This window comes from Terrapene carolina, unplaced genomic scaffold, assembly GCF_002925995.2.
Source record: "Terrapene carolina triunguis isolate 2854851 unplaced genomic scaffold, T_m_triunguis-2.0 Scaffold96, whole genome shotgun sequence".
Classification (NCBI taxonomy): Eukaryota; Metazoa; Chordata; order Testudines; family Emydidae; genus Terrapene; species Terrapene triunguis.
In genome coordinates, this window is record NW_020664447.1 from 40,699,762 (window position 1) to 40,719,962 (window position 20,201).

General features: G+C 44.4%; 1 protein-coding gene across 1 annotated transcript in view; it reads left to right on the forward strand.

The window, feature by feature from the left end:
- Positions 1–20,201, forward strand: part of SPTBN5 (spectrin beta, non-erythrocytic 5) — a 132,000-nt gene that overhangs the window by 17,857 nt on the left and 93,942 nt on the right. The window contains exons 10-23 of the mRNA XM_026651316.2: positions 314–444; positions 2,090–2,341; positions 3,725–4,012; positions 4,797–5,040; positions 6,087–6,226; positions 8,217–8,316; positions 9,672–9,842; positions 10,295–10,459; positions 11,082–11,308; positions 13,521–13,707; positions 14,894–15,094; positions 16,581–16,697; positions 18,142–18,305; positions 19,995–20,127. Of these exons, the coding sequence (XP_026507101.1) occupies positions 314–444; positions 2,090–2,341; positions 3,725–4,012; positions 4,797–5,040; positions 6,087–6,226; positions 8,217–8,316; positions 9,672–9,842; positions 10,295–10,459; positions 11,082–11,308; positions 13,521–13,707; positions 14,894–15,094; positions 16,581–16,697; positions 18,142–18,305; positions 19,995–20,127 (2,520 nt within the window). The remainder of the gene's footprint in view (positions 1–313; positions 445–2,089; positions 2,342–3,724; positions 4,013–4,796; positions 5,041–6,086; positions 6,227–8,216; positions 8,317–9,671; positions 9,843–10,294; positions 10,460–11,081; positions 11,309–13,520; positions 13,708–14,893; positions 15,095–16,580; positions 16,698–18,141; positions 18,306–19,994; positions 20,128–20,201) is intronic.

The following is a 20,201-nucleotide window of genomic DNA, read 5'->3' on the forward strand; positions in this document are numbered from 1 at the left end:
ATTATATAACTGCAGATTTATACCAGAATAAGTTGTCCACATGTCAGTGGGGTGGGATGGGATGTATATTATACCAGAATAAGTTTATGATGTATCAATGGGCTAAGGGGGAAAACCACATAGGGGAGTGTATTCTGTTAAAAGATAGCTGAATGAACAGAGAGAAAAGAAATAAATTGGATATAAAAGCATAGTAGATATACAAATAGAAGATGAGTGAATACAACAGCTAGTGGTGCACTATTTGCATAGAGATGGTGAGTTTTGAGTTCTTCACTCCATACATTATCCCTGTATTTTTTTTCTGTTTTAGAGCTTTCTAGTGGAAATGGCTGCTGGGAAAATCCAGCTGGGAGAGATCAAATGCCTAGCAGATAAGTTTGCAAAGAGCAGTCCCAGCAAACAGAATGAGATCCAAGCCCACCTTAAAGAGCTCAATAGGAGGTAAAGGTGCTTCTGATAGAATGGGGAATCATGCCCTGCATAAACTATCCTGGAGAAAATACCAGTCTGATAGGTTTTGGCACACACAACTGACCTGAGATGTGAAGATAGAGGGTTGTCTATGGAAAGTTGTTGTTTGTCACTGCAGTTTGGTTTACTTCACTGGGGAAGCTTTTACCAAACTGGAGATGTAGAACCTCTCTTATTTATAACTTAACCAGTTCTAAATAGAACCATTTGCCAAGAAGTGATGGAATCAAAATCACTAGAATTCTTTGCATCACAGCTTAATGCACACCTGCTGGAGATGTTCTAACAAAATTAGGATAATGATAAGAAGAGAAGCAGGGGCTGGTCTACACGGACTGACTGCGGGGTTTATGGTATTATGACAGTTGTAATGGAAAGTCTATCCTCTGCCCTTGGCAATCAGTCATTGAAAAGAACAAGCAGTTTCTACAGGCAGGCAAGGAGCTCACTTTTCCATTTGAGAGCATCTTGCACACTGGACACCTGTTAGTCTTTAAGGTGCCACCAGACTCCTTGTTGTTACTGGACACCTTAATCATCACTTGGCCATATGTAGTCATCACTTCGGCATATATGTGCCTATTGTATGCACGTAAATGCTGATTTGAGTGTCTACATAGGGGATGGGGCCATTCTGTTTACGTGTCCCTGTTTGAAAATTGGATCTTATTGTCCCAACCGTTACTGGCTGGAGATATGGGGAAAAATATAATTCACAAGAATTATTGCCAGGTCATGGACACACTCCTTTTGTACATGAGCTGATGCTTTGGGATCTGAGGGCTTTTTGTTCGTGGTCCAGTGGGAAAAATTCCTCATAAGTCCTTATCCCCGCCCGAACTTCAGGGAGCCAAGAGGGGAGGTGGGTCTGAATTCTGTACCATCCATAGGGTGCTGCAGCACACTCCCATCTGGGCATCAGGGGAGGTGCCTGACCCTTGCACAGGAAGGAGAAGGGGTGGAAGTCTCCTTGCACCCCTTGTGCTGTGATACAAGGATCAGACTGACAGGAATAAGCCTGTTTTCATTATATTTAAAGTAAAAGCAAGAACATCATGGGATAGTCAAATGTCACAATGGGCTCTTCAGTTTGGTTCAGCCTGTGCTGCATGGCTATGTGCGGATTTGCGCACCCAGAGGCAGGGGTTAGGATGTCCTCCTAAGGCATTCAGGTTTGAAAATTGTAACTATAAAAAACTCTTTGCTTTTCTATGGACTCTTGGCAGCCCCAACCATGGTCAGAAATGTCAAGGCACAATTGGGTCCTTATTTTGATTATTGTTCTTTATTTGCATAGAGTCAACAGTGTGATAGCGACTTGCACTGGGTGCGGGAGAGGGATACCTACTTAGAGGGGAAATTTATCCATGTGTAGAGGCTGAGCACTAGTCCTATGCCCCCTTTAAGTGCCAATACAGTCTTATTTGGAAGATTGCTGTGGTATATAAAGAGAGCACAGAGCTTGTCTCCGCCCCCTGGCACAGAGATGAATTTTTACCATGATTTTTATTGTGCATGCAACAAATCCACTGGAAATCTATTTTTCCCCCATAGGCAAAGACACTGTGATTTCAGTGTCTAGATATAGCTGTTGCAGTTGTTTTTTCATTCCTAGATGGGAGCGCCTGGAAACTCTGAAGGAGGAAAAGGGTGCAGAGCTGATTGGGGTGGCTGATGTGAGGACATTCCTCCAGGACTGCGAGAGCACCAGAGGGCTACTACAAGACAAGCTGGTCCATATCAAGGGTGTGGAACCTGGAAACACACCTGCCGTACTGGAAGCAGACCGGCGCAAGCTGTCTGCCTTTGACAGGGAAGTCCTGGTGCTGGAGAGGAAAATTGAATACCTGAAGAGTGTGGCCAAATCGTAAGAAATCAGCCATTTGTTTCTATATTTTTGCCTAGTGATCTAGTTTCATATTTGAAGCGAAGTGTATAGAGTATATATAGTTGTGAACGGCTGATTTACATGTGCCTTAAGTCAGCCTCTAGTGCTAGCTTGCTCTCCCTGTCTGGCTGCAATCATTGCTCCTTTTCCTCTTTGAGTGAGATCTTCTATACTGGATAGAGTTGGATGAATATCTGGGTGACTGGCTCCTAACGTTGTCTACATAGAAAGAATCCCTATATTATGAATGGAGTAGCATAAGTCTTTATTGATATTGAATCACTGAGCTATTCTTCCAACTCAAATCCCCAGCACATGTAGTGAAATGCGATGTAAAATGAATTATCAATGCAAACCACATTCCCCACTGAGTTTGTTCTAGACAGTGAGTGTTACCTCTCTTTGAATTTAAGGACACCTCATTTGCAGATCATACTGAAGTTCAGGTTGTAGGACCATGAACTAGGATTAACAAACACTATTTCAAGCTATGTGTATTCTTAATGAGGTACTGTGTAGTCCCCAAAATGGGGTGTCCTGGAGAGGCATGAGATGGGGAAAAGACAATGAATGAGAATTAGAAATATAGGGTATTTGCATATAAATTTTAAACTTTGGTTTAACACTTCTAATTAAAAAATATCTCCTTGTGTGTTTACAATATCCATTGCAACGCACCCGTTCCATTCTGTTGGGCATTCCCTCTTCAGATCTATAAGGTAGAAACATTTCAGTGAACTGTGAAATCTGATTGGCTGATCATCCCTATGTGTTTTATGTTATGTGAAAAGGAGCATGGGGTGCAATTGTGCTTTTCCTGGAATCTGGGAGCAGGAAAGACCAGGTAATTTGTATCCTCTTGTGGAAATTAGTCCTACAGTATGTATCTTTGTTACATACTGATCAGAGGTGATGTAAGGCTTCAGTGAAGCCAGCAGTGGCTGTGGAAAGGGTACCAATACTGAGTCAGACTATAAAAAGGCAGTTTATTGTCATTATAAGGTTATATCTTTGAAGTAAAGGTAATGAATTTCTTGATGTGATATGCTAGCTTTTGACACTCCTAACTAAAGCCAGAGAATTTAAAAAAAATAACAAAAAACATTTTGATCCTCAGTGATGAATGCACCACTGGTGCCTGTAAAGTCTTTTGACAGGATGAATTTCCTGGAGGACTCTATGATCACTATGTCTATGCTGTTTACTGCTGATAAGAAACATTAAGTGCCCTAACTGACCTTCTTTTTGGGAGGAACCACTAACAACCCAGTCCCATTGACTTTAGCGTCAGCTGGGTCAAGCTATAAGGCTAAAGTTGTCTCTGAAACTAAATCAAGGATGTTGTTTGGTTTCCTTGTGTAGGATTAAGGACACCAACCCTGCAGAGAGCAGGGCCATCAAAAAGCAAGTGGAGAATATGGAGAAGCTGCTGGCCACACTCAAGTCACAGACTAAAGAGAGGGAGACAACCCTGGAGTTGGCACAGGATCAACAGGCTTTCCTGCAGGACAGCCGCAGACTCCTGCTGTGGGCAGATGGCATCAGGGAGAAGCTGGGCAGTGAGGAGATGGGCATGGATGTGGCTTCCGCAGAGCAGTTGCTGAAGGAACATCAGGACTTTCTGAAGGAAATTCGCACTCAGAAGGACAGGTAGAGTTTGCTTTGAGGGTGAAGAAGGAGGGTGAGGTACTGCAGCTGCAGCACCAGGGAGGCCAGGAGCATACCCAGAAAACAGATCTGGAAACATAAACTTGGTGTGAAAATGGTGCTTGGAATTTATTTAAGTGCATATAAAATTTAGCATGAAGAAAATAAAAACTGACTGTGCACATAACCCAGTTAATTTCCCCATATCAAATGAAAGTGTCTGCTAACCCAATGTCTGACTGCAATAGCTGCCTTCTACCTCACCCTGATGCTCAGCAAGGAAGAAAACTTTCTATTTAAAGTCCTCAGACCTCTTTTCCTTTCCAGGTCACTTCTGCCGGAGCAATCCAATCACTTACCCTGGGTTCTCCCCTCTCCTGTATTTTTATGAGCCAGGCCTGCCAGACTCTCAGGCCACCAGCCCCATCTCTCACTTTATAAAAACCCAGTGACTCTTCCTGTCCCATGTAATGTCTGGCCACCTGTTTTCTTGGGCTCTCAAGCCAAGAGAGAAAACTCCCGGCCACTTCAGATGTACAACCCTGAGCAGCCAACCCCTGCACTTCCTGGCAGACTGTAAGTGAAGAAGACGTTAATAGGGAAAGCAATGGGTAACTGCAGTTCTGCCACCAAGAAAGAAAGGAATAGAGCAGCATTAGAGAGAGATAGAGATATGGGGAAGTTATAGGAGAAGGAAGCTTATTATTCTTTGTGCTTTGCCAGGAGAACACCAAGCTCAAGTCTCCTCCTACAGTAACTTGTCCTCTTTCCTTGTCACTCTGGGCAGGTTTATGCAGCTAGAAGAGCTGGGGCAGAAGGTAATGTATAGTCAGCCCAGCAACAGGACCCAGGATGTGCGCCAGACCGTGGAGAGGCTTACCCAAGAAAGCAGTGAGCTGGAGAAAATGTGGGAGCAGCGGAAGAAGAAGCTCCAAGACAGCTTGGAACTGCAGAAGTTCAATAGGGAAGCAGATCACATCAATGCAACCCTCTCCAGCCATGAGGTTTTTCTACGAGTAGATGACCTTGGGGTATGTATCCGAACAGCCCTTGTTGTCTCCTGCTCCCACTCCCCATCCAGAACAGTCTTGACCCACAATGACTCAGTGAGAACAGAGATTCAATGACAATCTCTCTCCTCTGGCTCAAAACTGAGAATTTCTAGCCAATCTTAGATTGGTTGCAGCATTTTTGTAACAGTGAAGTGTTAACATTCAGAAGCTGCACACACAGGGCCTAGTTCTCATTTACTCATTTCTTTAAATGAGAAGCAGGCTCATAACTGCTAAAAGACGCAAAACCAAGAAGCTGCAGTTGTGACCCAGAAGTGTGTTTGTGCAGTTGGGGTGGAATGCTCTGGTTAACCTTTTCACCGTGCTTTCTCCACAGTTCCTTCTACTTGTACACTGCCATTATCCATTAGCGTGCGGTTGCAATCAGTAGAATATTAGCAAGGAAGTAATTGGTACATTCCACAGCAATACTCAACAGCAGTCAGCCAGGGGAAACTATGTAACGATCTCAACTCCAATGGGGAGAGGCTGGGAAAGAGGATATGAGTACTATTAACACCTGTTGGAGACTTACCCTTAGATTGGATGATAGAGCTGGTACTAGTACTGTTAGAATCTAAAGTGCAGCTTCCTCATATCACTCAGAGACTGGTTTGCTGCAGTTTGTGGGTAACCAAATGCCAGGTAAACAGATGGATCTAAAATAGCTGTTAGAGTGTTCAATATAAAGGTTATTTTAAGAGTGTGTGAAAGTGGAAGCCCTATAATACAGTGCTTACACCAGGGTGGCACCATGCCGCTGCGATTAAAAGATGAGGATAGAATCTTAGGACAGGAGAAAACATGAGAGATAAGGGATCAAGCAAGGCACCGCTGCTCACTTGTTCAAAGCCCCGAAGGTCCTCAATGATGTGGAAAATCTACAGTATATACTTGCTTCATGGGGGGAAGATGGAGAATAAAGACCCACACAAAGGCAGAAATAATACCATCTCCTCCACTGCCCCAGAGGGAGCCATATTACAGAGGTGAGACTTTATCAAGTTTTCCTCCCTCCACTCCAGGACCACGTGGATGCTGTTCACACCCTTCTCAAGCGGCATGAGGATTTTGAACGACTGCTGATGGCGCTGAAGCAACGGGCTGAAGTGATGAATGAGCATGGGGAGAACCTAGTGGAGAACAGGCACTTCGCTTCTTGCATGTGAGTTCAGAGCCATTTACACTCTAGGTACGAAAGAGGAGGAAGGCAAGAGATTGACTCCACTGAAGACATTTAACTTTTACAAACCATCATGAAGTGTCGTCAGAGTGAAACAGAAGATCCAATTTGAGCCAGCATTCATACCAAATCCCATCGGTCCACAAGCTGTGGTGTTCTAATTTGGGTGGAAAAGGATGAATTCTCTCATTTCCTTCCATGCTGCTTCTTAACCTGGAGAGAATGAAGCCGATATTGCAAAGATATGCATTTCCTGTACTCTAATGACAAGGGTAACACTTTCAGTTCAGAGTGCCATTTTTGGTACAATAATGGAGAATACTCCAGTTTTTCTCCTTGCATTTTATACTACATATGCCAATAAGACCTTGTAGTCCCTTTTAACCCTATGGTTCTATGACCTCTTTATTGACGAACTCATTACAATTCTCACATAACTGTGTGTTCCTTGCATTTGAGAGTATCAATCATGTTTAGTATGAATACAATAGATTTCAAATCCGTTCACAAAGGAATAAGTGTTGTAATCATCATGCTGTGGGCCTGATTCTCATCTAACTAAGGCCCGTTTACACCACCCTGGCTCTATAACATGGCCTTAAAGTGGGAGTCAGTGTAATTCATGGCTCCTTTACAGTGCTAGAGCAGTGTAAAGGGGCCTTAGTGCAAATGAGAATTGGGCCCTGTATGTTTAGAGAGCACAACTGTTTGAAGGTAAGAGTTCTGGGGGAAACTGAGAAGCTACAATTATGCTTAAAGTTGCTTGTACTGACTCTGGTGTCTTGTACCATGACATACAGTGGCATAGTTCAATTTTAAATATGAAAAGAGAGAGGACGAGCATTTGGCGGTTTCCCAAAGTGAATTCATATTGGCAAATAGCCAAAAGACACACAAGAGCAGAAAGCTGGACTTAAGAGGTGAAGGTTGTGTTTGTCACTGTATTTGCATTATCCCGCGCTTAAATGTTATTGGACCACATTCTGCTTAGGAGAGATTAGTGGGGAGGGGAGGAACACAGCTGAGCACAGTGAGAGTCCAAAGAAAAAGTAGGATGAAAAATGGGCAAAGTTTAAAAAAAAAAAAAAAACAAAAAAACAGCAACAAACACATACAGAGAAACTATGGGAACATGGATAGGAGGTGAAAGAGAAATTCTAATGCAAAAATATAGTGCCTGTGCCTGAGCTATAGTGGAACATATGTTTGTGCCAGTTCAGTCTTTTCCGCGGTTCTTCTAGCATAGGGGTCTCCATTCAGTCGTAAAGACGTATTTGTTTGTCATTTAATTGACTCACTCTGGGAAAAACAACCATGGGACAGAGCCTCAGCTGGTGTAAATTAGTGTATTTCCATCAGCTTCAATGGAACGGTTGATTTACGCTAGCTGAGGATCGGTTCCATGTGTTTAAATTAGAGGAAGTTGTCTTATGAACTCAAGCTCTCTGTGTAAACTCCCCAAAAATGAAATGGAGAGTTTTACAAACCTTTGAACTACATCCTTCATTTTTTCATCACTTTAAGTCTTAAAATAAAATATTTGTGAGGGTGGGAGTGAATTAAACACAAAGCTTTTCAGGGCAGGGACTGTATCGTCTTACATGTAGGTACTGTGCCCAGCACATTTGGGGAGCTACCGTAATACCAATAGTTCTTAATAATAATCATAAGACTGCCCACCCCCAGTCCATCTATCCCCTTCCCACCTATCTGCACAGGAGAGGCAGTAGTATCCAGTGGAGCTGCCATTCTCTCACACACACACAACCTCTCAATCTTGGAAAACACAGCACGGTCGTGCAAAGGGACGGGGTAGTGAGCCTTACACACACACCCTTACTCTTAGCAACAGCAGCTAGCCCAAAGTTCTAGCAATAAAGAATGACCAAGGAAACCCAGATGGATCAGTGCCATTGCCTTGTCGTCATTCCAGATAGGGGAATTAAAGCTCTGTGTCCTATTTTCTCTGCAGGATCGAAGAGAGACTGGCTACATTCCGGAACCGATGGGAACGACTGAGACAGAGTAATGAACAGAAAAAAAGGAAGCTGCTGGCATCTCTTCAGCTGCAGGTGAAAGGGCTGATGCACTAGAGCTGACCAGAGGAAACCTTAGGGCTGCAGTAATTTAACACTCTCTGTTGCCTTGAGCCAAGGCTAAAAATATTGAGCCACTCTCCCTGTCTCCAGCCACAGCCCACTTCACCTAGGAGCAGGAAGTTACGAAATGTTGACCCCCACATGTAGGCTGACTAGAGTATTGGCAAACACATTAGGAACTCATTTAACACTGTCGGAGTGATCAGAGAATATCTACTAGGCCATAGTGAAGTATACCGTGAGTTGAATTAACACAAGAAATGAAAACACCTGAGCATCTTGATCACTAGATAATGTCCTTGTGAATGTCACCCTGGGCCTTAGCCCATTTGGCTCATATGTTAATACTTCACTGTGGGTTGGGGCTCCCACAGAAAATTATAACTGGGGAGAAGAAGCTGATACTCCAGAACCAGTGGGAGGAAGCCTCTGGTTCAGATTCTTGACGTGGAATGAAAGTTTCTTTCTAAAACATTGGCCCTGATTCTGCCCTCACTTACACCAGTGTTAATCATGAGTACTCCATTGATGTAAATGTGGCTACATGGCTGTAAAAGTGGTGCATTGTCAGTAAGAGCAGAACTGGCCCGTTTGTTTGGGTTTTTTTGGTCACATTTTCATTAACTATCATTCTACCACACAGACAAGGAAATAATTTGTCTTATGGCATCTGATATTCAAAGAGGCCTCAACCTGACCTTTGTTTATGTATGCACAACTTTGCATTTTCCTCTCTGCATTCCGTAGACTCTAGTCATTAAAGTTTTTCACTTGGAATGGTCCTGGGGTATTGGGGAAATCCTTGACAGGATTCTTTTAGTTAACCAAAAGGTTCTTCAAATTAAAGTTTCTATAATATATCTATAATATAATTGGGAAGCATTGTTATTACATTGCTCCTAGCCATATTTTTCATATGGAATGGAATGTCAGGAATGGTATTTGGGCTTCCCACCATGGAGCTGCATGGTCATAATGGTGGGTCACCCCATTTATAAATCAATTTTCTGCTTGAAATCTGAGTCTTCATTGGTTACTGAAAGCAGTGGGGTAGGAAATATTGTCCAAAGGAGGAAACACAGATATTACATTAGGGCTGCAAAAGATTGTTCAAGTCTGTCAGCAATCCAGGATTGTGATCCATCAGTGCAGGATGCTGATTATTCAAATTGTCTTTCATACTAAAAGAAACTGGGCTCCCCAACACTTAGATAAAATAAGGACCGAATATTTACTGAGGGAGTTCTCAGAATCCACTGCAAAGCAGTGTCCTAGAGTCTGTGTACAATTAGGAGTTAAATATATTTAATCCTAACTGTCCCTAATAGGAGTTCAACCGTGATGTTGCTGAGCAGCTGATATGGATGGAAGAGAAGTACAAGATTGCATCAGATGAGTCCTATCGTGACCCAACAAATATCCTGCGCAAACTGAAGTGGCATGAAGCTGCTGAGAAGGAAATGATGGCAAACAAGAAGCACTTTGCAGAGCTGATAATGGTGAGGGTGGAATCATTGTTGGATAAAGTTTATCAACTTGGCCAGTGTTTGATAGGTTTGGTTCTATTTGCATAAAACAGCAGTGGCCAACACAGCCAGTCGCACCACAAAGACGTCTTTGATTAAGTGATGGTCTTGATTACTTTTTAACAGTAAGTTTGCAAATCTTAGCATGGCAAGTAAAGGTGTGATGGGGTGCAGACAAATTATATACAGTGAGGGAGTTATTACTTTGGTTATTTTCCTGTAATAGTGGAAATTTCAGAGGGGGCTCAGCAATGTGAATCATTCCAGCGTCATTGTTTTTCGGTATGGTAGGTTTGGTGTAGGAGAAAGCTTCATGCTGCATGGTATTAATTGGAAAGAAACAAGCACAAGTATCAAAGTTGTTAAGATTAGCATTGATTGTGCCCCTTTTTGAGACCTTTGAATAATAAAATATATTTCCCCAGATTGGAAATCAGCTGATTCAAGATGACCATTATGCTGCAGATTCTATCTGGAACAAGATGTCAGAGCTGAAGAAGAAGTGGGAGAAATTGTACAACAAAATGATAGAGCGAGGAGACAAGCTGAGACAGGCTGGACAGCAAGAACAGCTCATGGAACTCCTCCAGGTCAGGTGGTGATTGATTTCAGTGAGGAAGGACTGGACTGATCTGTTGCTCTCCATGTTGTCAGTTGCCACAGAAAGTTCATCACAAAGATCAGGAAACAGAGTAGCCCCTGAGGATGCCATCCTGTTGAAGACTTAATTTTAGATTTTCCCAGCACCAAAGGAATAATTGTCACACAGGGAGTTTTATATGGCCTCAGCATACCAAGGATCCTAAGCTTGTAGGAGAATGGAGTGAAAAAGACACCAGGCTATGAAGCTGTGCACTACCATCATTTAAGGGAACTCTGGTGGTGGTGCAACTACAGTTGTGGATCTCTGAGTGTTAAGATATTTTAAAATATTGTGTCATTTGAAATATTTCAAGGGTTGGATTTTGGGAAATCTGTTTAAGGGGCTGGGACAAGGATAGCCATGTGAAAAAAATGTACACATCAACATGTTCCAAAAAGATGTCTCAACTTTAGAGAGCCCTCCCTATTGTTCTACTGAGAAAGGATTTGCAAAGCACCATGTAGAATGCAGGGAGCCTTCTTCTGGGAAGGCCTGAGTGGAGGAGGACAAGTGGAAGAAAGCCCATACGGCAAGGTCTGAGCTAGCTCGTGTTCATCTGCTCCTTGTAGGATGCAAAAAAGAAGATAGAAAAGATTGAGAAGGTTCTTCAGGATGCAGAGATGGGCCATGACCTGCGCTCCAGCCGTGATCTGCTCAAGCAGCACAGTCAACTGGAAAAGGAGACGGGGGAGTTGGCTGATAAAATGAACTCTATTGTGTCCTGTGCCAAGAAAATGGCAACCAATCACTTTGACTCCCAGAAGATTCTGGATGAGACACAGAAATATCTGGAAAGGTAAGCAGGTGTTCTCTCAGTTGTTGAGAGAAAAGAATTAGTGGCAGAGCTGGGAACAGAACTTTGGTTCTTGATTCCTCATCTCCTGTTCTAACCACTAGAAAAGCCAGCCAGGCATTCCTTCTGCTACAAGCTTCTGCCACAAAACTATGCTAACACACTTCAGTTTTACAACTCCCTGCTCCCCAGCCTCAGGTTCTGCTAGTGACCCTCAATCTTAATCTGCGACACTCCTACCATTCCAGTCCTTGGCTTCCTAGCCGATCCTACCAACTTCTTGCTTGCTAAAATGTGAGGTGGTCCAACATTTAATAGGAACTAGGTTCAGACCGTTACAACTCATTTTGCTTGTGAACTAAGACTGATTTAAACCAAGGTCTCCAAAAGTGAATCTCATTTCTCTCCCCCCCCACCCCGCCCAAATACACTAATTTAAAACAATAATGTCAAAAAGTGAATTTCAGTTTCCTGTATTCCCAATGCAGGTTAAGATGGAGCAGAATTGATTGTTTAGAGAGGGTGTTAAACTGTACTCCTGCTTTCTAAATCTGCTTGCAGGGGTGGATTCAAGTATTTTAGGACCCTGTGCACTGTGGTAATTGGGGGCCTGCCATAGTTGGGTAGGTGTCCCTGGGAGGTTGGGGGTTGGGTCCTGCCCCCTGAGGTGGGAGGCCTTGCAGGGGGGAATTGTGCCCACCCTGCAGTCACTCTACAGTGTCTCCTGTCCTACAGGGCTGGTCCCACTCTCCACTCTGGCCCATTGGCTCTTGCCACAGCATGCAGGCAGAGCCCTCCCCCTGTGATGCTCTGCCCCCTTCATGGCCCTGGGTGGTGGTTGTTTTTTTTCTGGGTATGTGGGTTGGTTGGTTTGTTTTTAACCCTGTCATCAGACTCCCTGAGTTGGGGGCCCTGTGCAAGCGTACCGACTGCACACTGATTAATGTAGGATTGTCTGCAGGGGCGGCAAGTTATATGGGCCCGTGGTGCCCATGCTCCAGCAATATTCAGGGCCCGGGGGCCCGGCTCCACCAATGTTCGGGGCCGGATCTCTCCCCCAGCTCCGCACGCTGCCCCCACATGCCTCCCCCAAGCGACCCTGCCTGTGCCCTGGGCAGCATGCAGCAGCCCTCTGCAGCTCTGCACTGTGCTCTGCTCTGCCAGCTCCCAGCATCCACTGCCACCGCAGGGTCCTAGTGCTCCCTGCCCACCGATTAGTGTCAGGGCAGGCTGACCCAGGCTGACCCTGACCCTGCCCTTTCCCCTCTGACTGACGGACCCTTCCCTTTTCCGGCGGGACCCTTCACCACCACAGGGGGCCATCACACCTGCAGTCACTGCTCCTGCCCCACGCTGAGCAAGGGGCAGCCCCATCCCACACCCCCAGTGAGGCTACAGTGAGAGGCAGCAGCAGGGGAGGAGGCGCACGCATGATGGCAGCTCCCCTCCCCCGGCACCCACCACAGGGGAAGTGAGGGGGCTTCCTGGACCTGAGAGGGGCCCTAGGAGCACGTGCAGTGACAGTGGTGTGAGCTGAGTGTGCTGCCGTGGAGGAGAGTGGGGTCCCTCCACTGGAGCTCGCTGCTACCAGCGGGGAGAGAGCTGGGTGGAGTCCTCCTCTCTGGCCCCAGCCCCGGGGCAGCCTGCTTGCACCCCAAACTCCTCATCCCCAGCCCTGCCCCATCCCAGAGCTTGCATCCTCAGCCAGAGCCCTCACACACACCCCACACTCCAACCCTCTGCCCCAGCCCTGAGCACCCTCCTGCACAGTGAACACCTCATCCCCGGGCCCACCCTGCAGACCCCCACTCCCCAACCCTCTGCCTGAGCCCCTCCTACACCCCAAACCCCTCATCACCAGCACCACCCCAGAGTCCTCACATTTTTACATTATTTTAAAAAATATATATCGGCTTACAAGGCAGGTGTGGGGGCGGGGGTGGGACTTGGACCCATTCTGGGCACCACCAAAAATTATACAAACCTGCTGCCCCTGCCTGCCTGCTCTCCTTTGTAATGTGTACACTTACCGTATCACATAACTTACATTCAGATATGTATGCCAAGAGCAGCCCTACTGAGAAGGCATTCTATATGTGTACAGTGCCAGCCAGGCGAATGTAGTAGCATGGGAAAGTGTCTGGCCTGTCACAGCCTGCATTGCAGGATCACAGGTGACTCTGGAGATAACTCCACTTTAACATCTGATCCTCAGGTTTGAGTCTTTGCAGGTGCCTCTTGATGAGAGGCACCAGCTGCTGCAGACAACAGTGGATCTGTACCAGTTCTACCATTACTATGACATGGAGATGAATTGGATCAGTGAACGATTGCTCATTGCCAACTCCACCAACTGTGGCAAGTCCTTGGATATGGCTCAAAGCCTGCTGCACAAACACAAGGTAACTCCTTTCTGTTATCCCTTCTATAGGTGTCATGGGAGCAAAGAGTATATCAGACCCCGCTGCCCCCACACCTAGAAACCTACAGCTACACATTTCCCTTTTGCCACCCAGAATGCCATTACAAATGAGCCCACTAAGCAGAAGGAGACAACTGTTATTAAAGCTAAACTCTCCCTGGCATGCAGTCCCTAGAACTAGATATTTCATAGAATCATAGACTATCAGGGTTGGAAGGGACCTCAGGAGGTCATCTAGTCCAACCCCTTGCTCAAAGCAGGATCAATCCCCAGACAGATTTTTGCCCCAGATCCCTAAATGGCCCCCTTAAGGATTGACCTCACAACCCTGGGTTTAACAGGCCAATGCTCAAACCCTGAGCTATCCCTCTCCCAGCACTGTCACTGACAGTATTTGACACTGTCCCAGTTAAGTAATTCCAATAACTTGAGACATGCATATGATCCAGCCATATAATGGAAGATTTTCAGAGTGAACATGGAATTTCTGATGAAATTGGAGTATCTATCAATTCCTGCAGAAATCATTCTTCTCACAGGATTATGAGGAAATCACTAGTTTTCCATTAAAAATTCTTAGACTGATACATTACACACTAAATATAATGAATGATTTTGCTCTTGTCTGGGTGGAATACTTCTGCTATTCCTTCCTTGCATGTGTTTTAGCTATATAATTACTGTTCTCATCAGGGAGTTAGTGTCAGAGGGACATGAATGCACACTGCAGTCTCCAGGACAACATAAAACAGATATTTAAACTTCACTCTAGTGCTATGACTGACATAAAAACTGTTGAAGACAGCAGTGTAACAGTGCAATGACAGTTTAACAGAGTAAGATTTCTGTGGAATTTGATTTGTGGTTTTTAGTTGTCTTTCACAGATATCTGTTAGCCCTGCTGCTTTCTAGCCTTAGCAGACAGTATCATGTTAATGAGCTAGACTCCAATGTACATGTTCCTCTTCTATTGCCAACAGAAGGTTGCATTTTGGTAGGTTGCCCCCAGAAGCAGCTCATCTGAAGGGAGCATCTAGATAGAGAACCACTGTGTCTTGTACGCTATGTGCACCCCTCTAATTTCCCACTTCAGACAGCTTTGCTCCACTTTCTTGCATACTGTCCTGCCCTCACTTACTCTTATCTCCCTCCCTCCCACTCCCTAGGAATTACAAGCAGAAGTGAATGCCCACAAACAGCAAGTTCAGAGGGTGTTGGAAAATGGAAAGACTATGATTGGGTGCAAGCACTCTTCATTTCAGAGAATAAAGGAGAAATGCCAGGAGCTCAGCAACAGCTGGGTGGAGCTGGAGAAGGCATGTGAAGAGAGGTTGAAGCAGCTGCAGCATTCTGTTGGCTTCCAGCAGGTATGGGTTACAGCAAAGTGACACCAACTTTTTTTTCGGGCTAAGAGGAGAACAAAGTGATTTACACAAAAAGCAAATCTGTTTTAAGATCTCAGACCATTAGGGCTGAGATTTGTTTCCTCCACATAAAGCCAGAGCAATGTGGATGGTGGGCACTGGGCAGTGTTAGGGAGGTGGGTCAGGATGCAGCGCTGTAGCAATGTCTCCTATCGGAAATTGGTATTCTAGTCTCCTGGAGAACTAGCTACAGCCTTGCTCCACCACTTGCTCGGTGAGATAGGACAACTGGATCGATATCATTGCAGATCTTCTGGTTCCTACCTGGTCTGCTCCTATTTCACCATCATCTCTGCCCTCCTCTCCAGTCTGTGGGCCTTATCCCAAATCCTCTGAAATCACTGGAGAGAATTCCTTTGACTTCAATGGGATTTGGATCAGGCCCTATGTATAACAGATCCCCTTAGTGGTACACCTGGGGTACACGTGTTCCCCTTACTAGCCACTTGGATTGGCAGTATCCACACATAGCCCCAAATTGGGGTTTAAGTGGGACAAAGGGCCTTAAACTGGCCCTCCATACCAGAGTAAATTTCACCCTAACAAAATAGGGGCCAAAGTTTCAAAGGCAAGCATTTAAAATGAGCCTGTTAAAAATTGCACAAGAATACTCTTCTGGCTAATCCAGATTTTCTGACATAAATGGGTAATTAGCAGGGCAGTAACCCAGTTTGCATATACATTTTTTACACAAAGGTGCCTGCACAAAGTTTGCTGGTGCACCTCAAGCACTTGCCATTGATAATCTGGCCACATCTGTGTCTCATTTTTCCCACCTGTGAAAGAGGTATAACACTTCGCCTTCATGGTAGAGGTGTTATGAGGCCCTATAGTATTTATAAAGTACTTTGATCTCCTCAGAAAAGGGGAGTATATAAGTGCAAAGTTGGTGTTATAGAGTGCCAGGCACTAACAGTGAAAAGGTCAAGTGAAAACATCAAATATTGGATACTGATGTGAAGGGAAAGAGCTGCGGCACCCAAAATTAATTCTAGGGGTTCAATACCCTAAAAGAAGCCTTTCTTAAAACAGAGATCCACCAGTTCTGGCCTTGTCCCTCTGCACAGTATTTGATACAACAGTGTGTCTAAGATCATGCTAGTATATTGCAGGCAGTAACAATAAAACCAGTTCCTGTAGCTTAACTTGCTATCTGAAAGAGCATCTTCTCAGGTAAGGGGGCTAAAAGCTAATCCTTTGTGCCCCTGCACCTATTACTGAGCACAAATGGTGCTCACACTGGTCTGAGAACCCTGCAGCCTAGAATATGTGGAAGCAGTGAAGATCGTGATATTGTCCAGAACTGAATTTCTTGAGATTGACCCCAGAAGAACAGTTGATTTTATAGTGCAATCTGCAGCTAGAATGCATCAGATTGAAGGAGAGACATTAACATTATGAAGGAAATAACTGTTTTTTTAATTGGTAGTTTTTACTGAATACCTCAGACCTGGAGACTTGGGTATCAGAAAAGCTTCCATTTGTGACCAGCAAAGACTATGGCAAAGATGAGGCTGCAACTCTGAAACTCCTCAAGAAACACAAGGTAACTGAGCGTTATTGCCCAGGTAATTATTCTTGAGGAATGTAGCATGGACTGTTCAGAGACTACAGTGGTCCTTCCTAGTCAGTCATGGGAGCCTGCTTGGGACAAACTGTAGGAAAGATCCTGACTTAAAGGGTTTGGAGATTGAGTGTCTGTCTTTGGAGAAGACTGGCTCTTATAGATAAAGCAATGGTTTAATGGCAAAATTTTCTTGGTCTTTGTGTGTCATTCCTTGGAATAGCAGAGTCTAGGAGTGTCACAGAGGTAGTGCACAGGCCCTGAGAGTAAAATAAATGTCTCGCGTTGTTTAACACCATTAACTCTGACTGATTAAAAAGTGGTGATGCAGGCTGCTGAGGACTTCTCAGTCTGTCTCAACTGAAAGTATGTTCAGGATGTTGAGGGCAAGGGCTATAAAGCAAGAGACTGGGGGAATGCAGGGACCATCAGTTCTTTAACAGGGACATAAATAACTTTTCACCCCCAAACCCAGTTCTGGGTGGTAGAAATTTTAAAATGAATGAACATGTAGAATGACGTCTCTCACTCCAAAGGAAGCTGGGCCATTCATCCCATGCCATTTTACACACACTGAGCATGAAAAGGATCTTTTTCAGATTTATGGGTGGAAAAATATTTTCTCTGTGTACCTTTAGAAATCAGTTCATTACTCTTTCTTTCCCCTAGTTCAGTGGTGGGCCGCATGTGGCTCAGCAGGTCGCAGGTTGCCCACCGCTGCCCTAGTTGGTTTTCCCATAAGTTAGTGTCAGAGAAGGCTTCCTTCCTAAGCAGTGCCTGCTTAAATTCTCTATGGTAGCAGCATGGTCTGCCAAATTGTCTGTCTGAAGTTTTGTACTGCTCTGATCCACAAGTTTTGTACTAGTCTGACTATCTAGAGGATTTTTTTTTATTATTTTCAGTTGCTTGAAACTGACGTGTCTGCAATTCAGGACTGATTTGTCTGTGTGGATTCACACTAATCCCTGGATCAGTAGTGCAAGGACAAATTCAATGTACTGCTGCATCTGGAAAGAGCTTGACTTGGAAACCAAAACTGAGAGATCTGGAGTCTCATTTCTGTGAGCCAAAGCACCAACTATGTCCTGCTGTGCAGTGTTTAGTCACAAAGGGAGATAGGGATGCCCTGCTTTGCTCCAGAGCTGAAAACAGAGATAGATTAGTCATTATTCTGGGAATATCTTTCCCTTTCCAGCCATGTAGCAGGCCTCTCTCGTTGTGTTTATTTGCCTCGGCATTGTATTTTTTCTGAAAAAGTTAGTAAACATATTAACTAAGAACGTTTGTGTCAGGGAAAGCCCATATCCTGCTTTGGAAACCTGGGCTTCTCCTTTTGGTGCCTCACAGGGTATGGCTGAGGCTGCTTCCAAGGTTAATGGACTGTAGATGCTGGATAACTTACTCAGCTATTTTTTCTTGCTATCAGGCACTGGAACACGAAATTGAGGTTTACGAGAATTTGATGCTAGAGCTGAGCAAAACGGCCAAAACTCTTCCTCTCCCCGGCTCCATCCAGTTTGATGAGGTTGATGCCCCACAGGAACAAGTTCACTCTAAGCTCCGGGAGTTCCTGGAGCTGGCCACAGCAAGGTATGGGCTAGAAAAATAATTGTCTCTGCTACCTCCCTCTTCTGGATCCCTTAATGAATCCTGGGTTTGATTCAAAAGCCATTGCAGGCAATGGAGTCTTTCCATTGATCTCAATGGGCTTTGATCATGCCCCATATTTCTTCTATCTGTTTCATTGTGAGCTCTCCAGGAAATGGACTGTCTATATTTGTATCCTGTGCAGTACTGAGGTGCTACACAAATAATAATAAAAAAGGAGCTCTGTACATTTGTTGCACCTAAGCTGTTCAATAAGATTTTTTTACTATTGAAGATACTAATTCCTCCCATTTCCCCTTTTCTGTTCTTCATCCTCGGGCAAAGTGATTTTGAATGCTTGATTATCTCACATACTTACTCATCTGCCTGCTTGTTGGAGTCTAACTTCAGAGGTGGAACAAAGGAATTGCATTTCTGGAAGTGGTGCCTATTGTTTTCTTGGTGTGTTACCCAAATGGACAGATGTAATGATAGAATTACACCTTCCCTTAAGACTGAGGATTTGTTAATACAAGAGGGCTTTCATCCTTTAATATTAATCACTTCCCCCATTTATGACTACATGCTCAAAACCAAGAGAGCTGGATTATGCCTAAGATTTTTAGACTCTCCAAATTTAGCGCTAGGAAGAAGCAAATGTATACCTGAATTGTTTAGTTTCTTGCCCTACAGAAATGTCATTCAGAGAGAGGCCAGGAAGTTCGTAAGATTAGTAATGAGACAAGCTTGGTTGAAAGTTGGAATTTACAGAGGCACAGGAAATTCTGATACTTCAACAATTGTTTTCAGCCTGATTCCTCACAAAAAAGTTGAAACATTGAAATTGTTCATGAAATGGAAAGTTCAGAAAAAAATTAATTCAGAGGTGTCACAATATTTGGTTTTGGTGTGATGGGCTGAATAGCAATGTTTTGTTTGGTCTCATTTTGACATTGAACTGTGTCAGCCTGAGCTGCTCATCCATTCTTCTCCTCTTCACTGGCTGGACTATGTCTCCCAGGATGCACAGTTGTGATTCAACTAGAGGAGAGACAGCAGTGCATCACTGGGAGATTTATCTTCAGGAAGAACACCAAATATTGGGAGACTTGCAATAAAGTCCCAAGATTTGGGGTAACACTGCCATTTCTCCTGAACATTTCCACGGTTCTGGTTGGTCAGGCACATTAACAGCTGGAAAGTTGGTATATTTTATCTCTACCTCATCCTTAAAAGATGTTTGACTGTACTACAAGAGACCTAAACAGCGAATTGTGCGAATGTTGCTTGTTGGGCAACATTAGCAGAGCTACATAAGGTGGTTTTCCCAGCACTTGCCTCACTGAGCCCCACTCTATGTAGTGTGGGTTTCCTTCTCACTTTCGTAAGTATCGCATTTATCTGTAGAAATAAAAATGATCAGGGAAAAAAATGGAGGGAATTCTCCTGTGCTGTCACTAGTATCAAGACAGAGCAAAGCTCAGTTAGCCAGTGTTGGAGAATGGTAGAGAGGCTGACAGGGCTACAGGCTACCATCTTTCAAACTTGATTTCCAGTCTTTGGGGTTATTGTGAGAACTCTCAGATTGAACCTAGTTTTCTTTCTTGGAGAGAGCCCCTCATTCTCTTCCTTATTCTGTGCAGTGTGTAGATATTTATATTCCGCTTTCTCCCTGTTGCTGTCTCTAAACAGAGGGAAGAAGCTAAATGAGACTCTTGGTCTGCATGAGTATCTGAGGGAGTATGAGGATCTGCAGGACTGGATCAATCAGCAGAGGCAGGTGGCCAGCTCTGATGATTATGGCAGTGATTATGAACATGTCCTGGTGAGTTAATGGTACCAAACACAAGCAAAGTTTACCTGATTTCATACTGTAAAAATGTAAGGTATGGAGTGTGA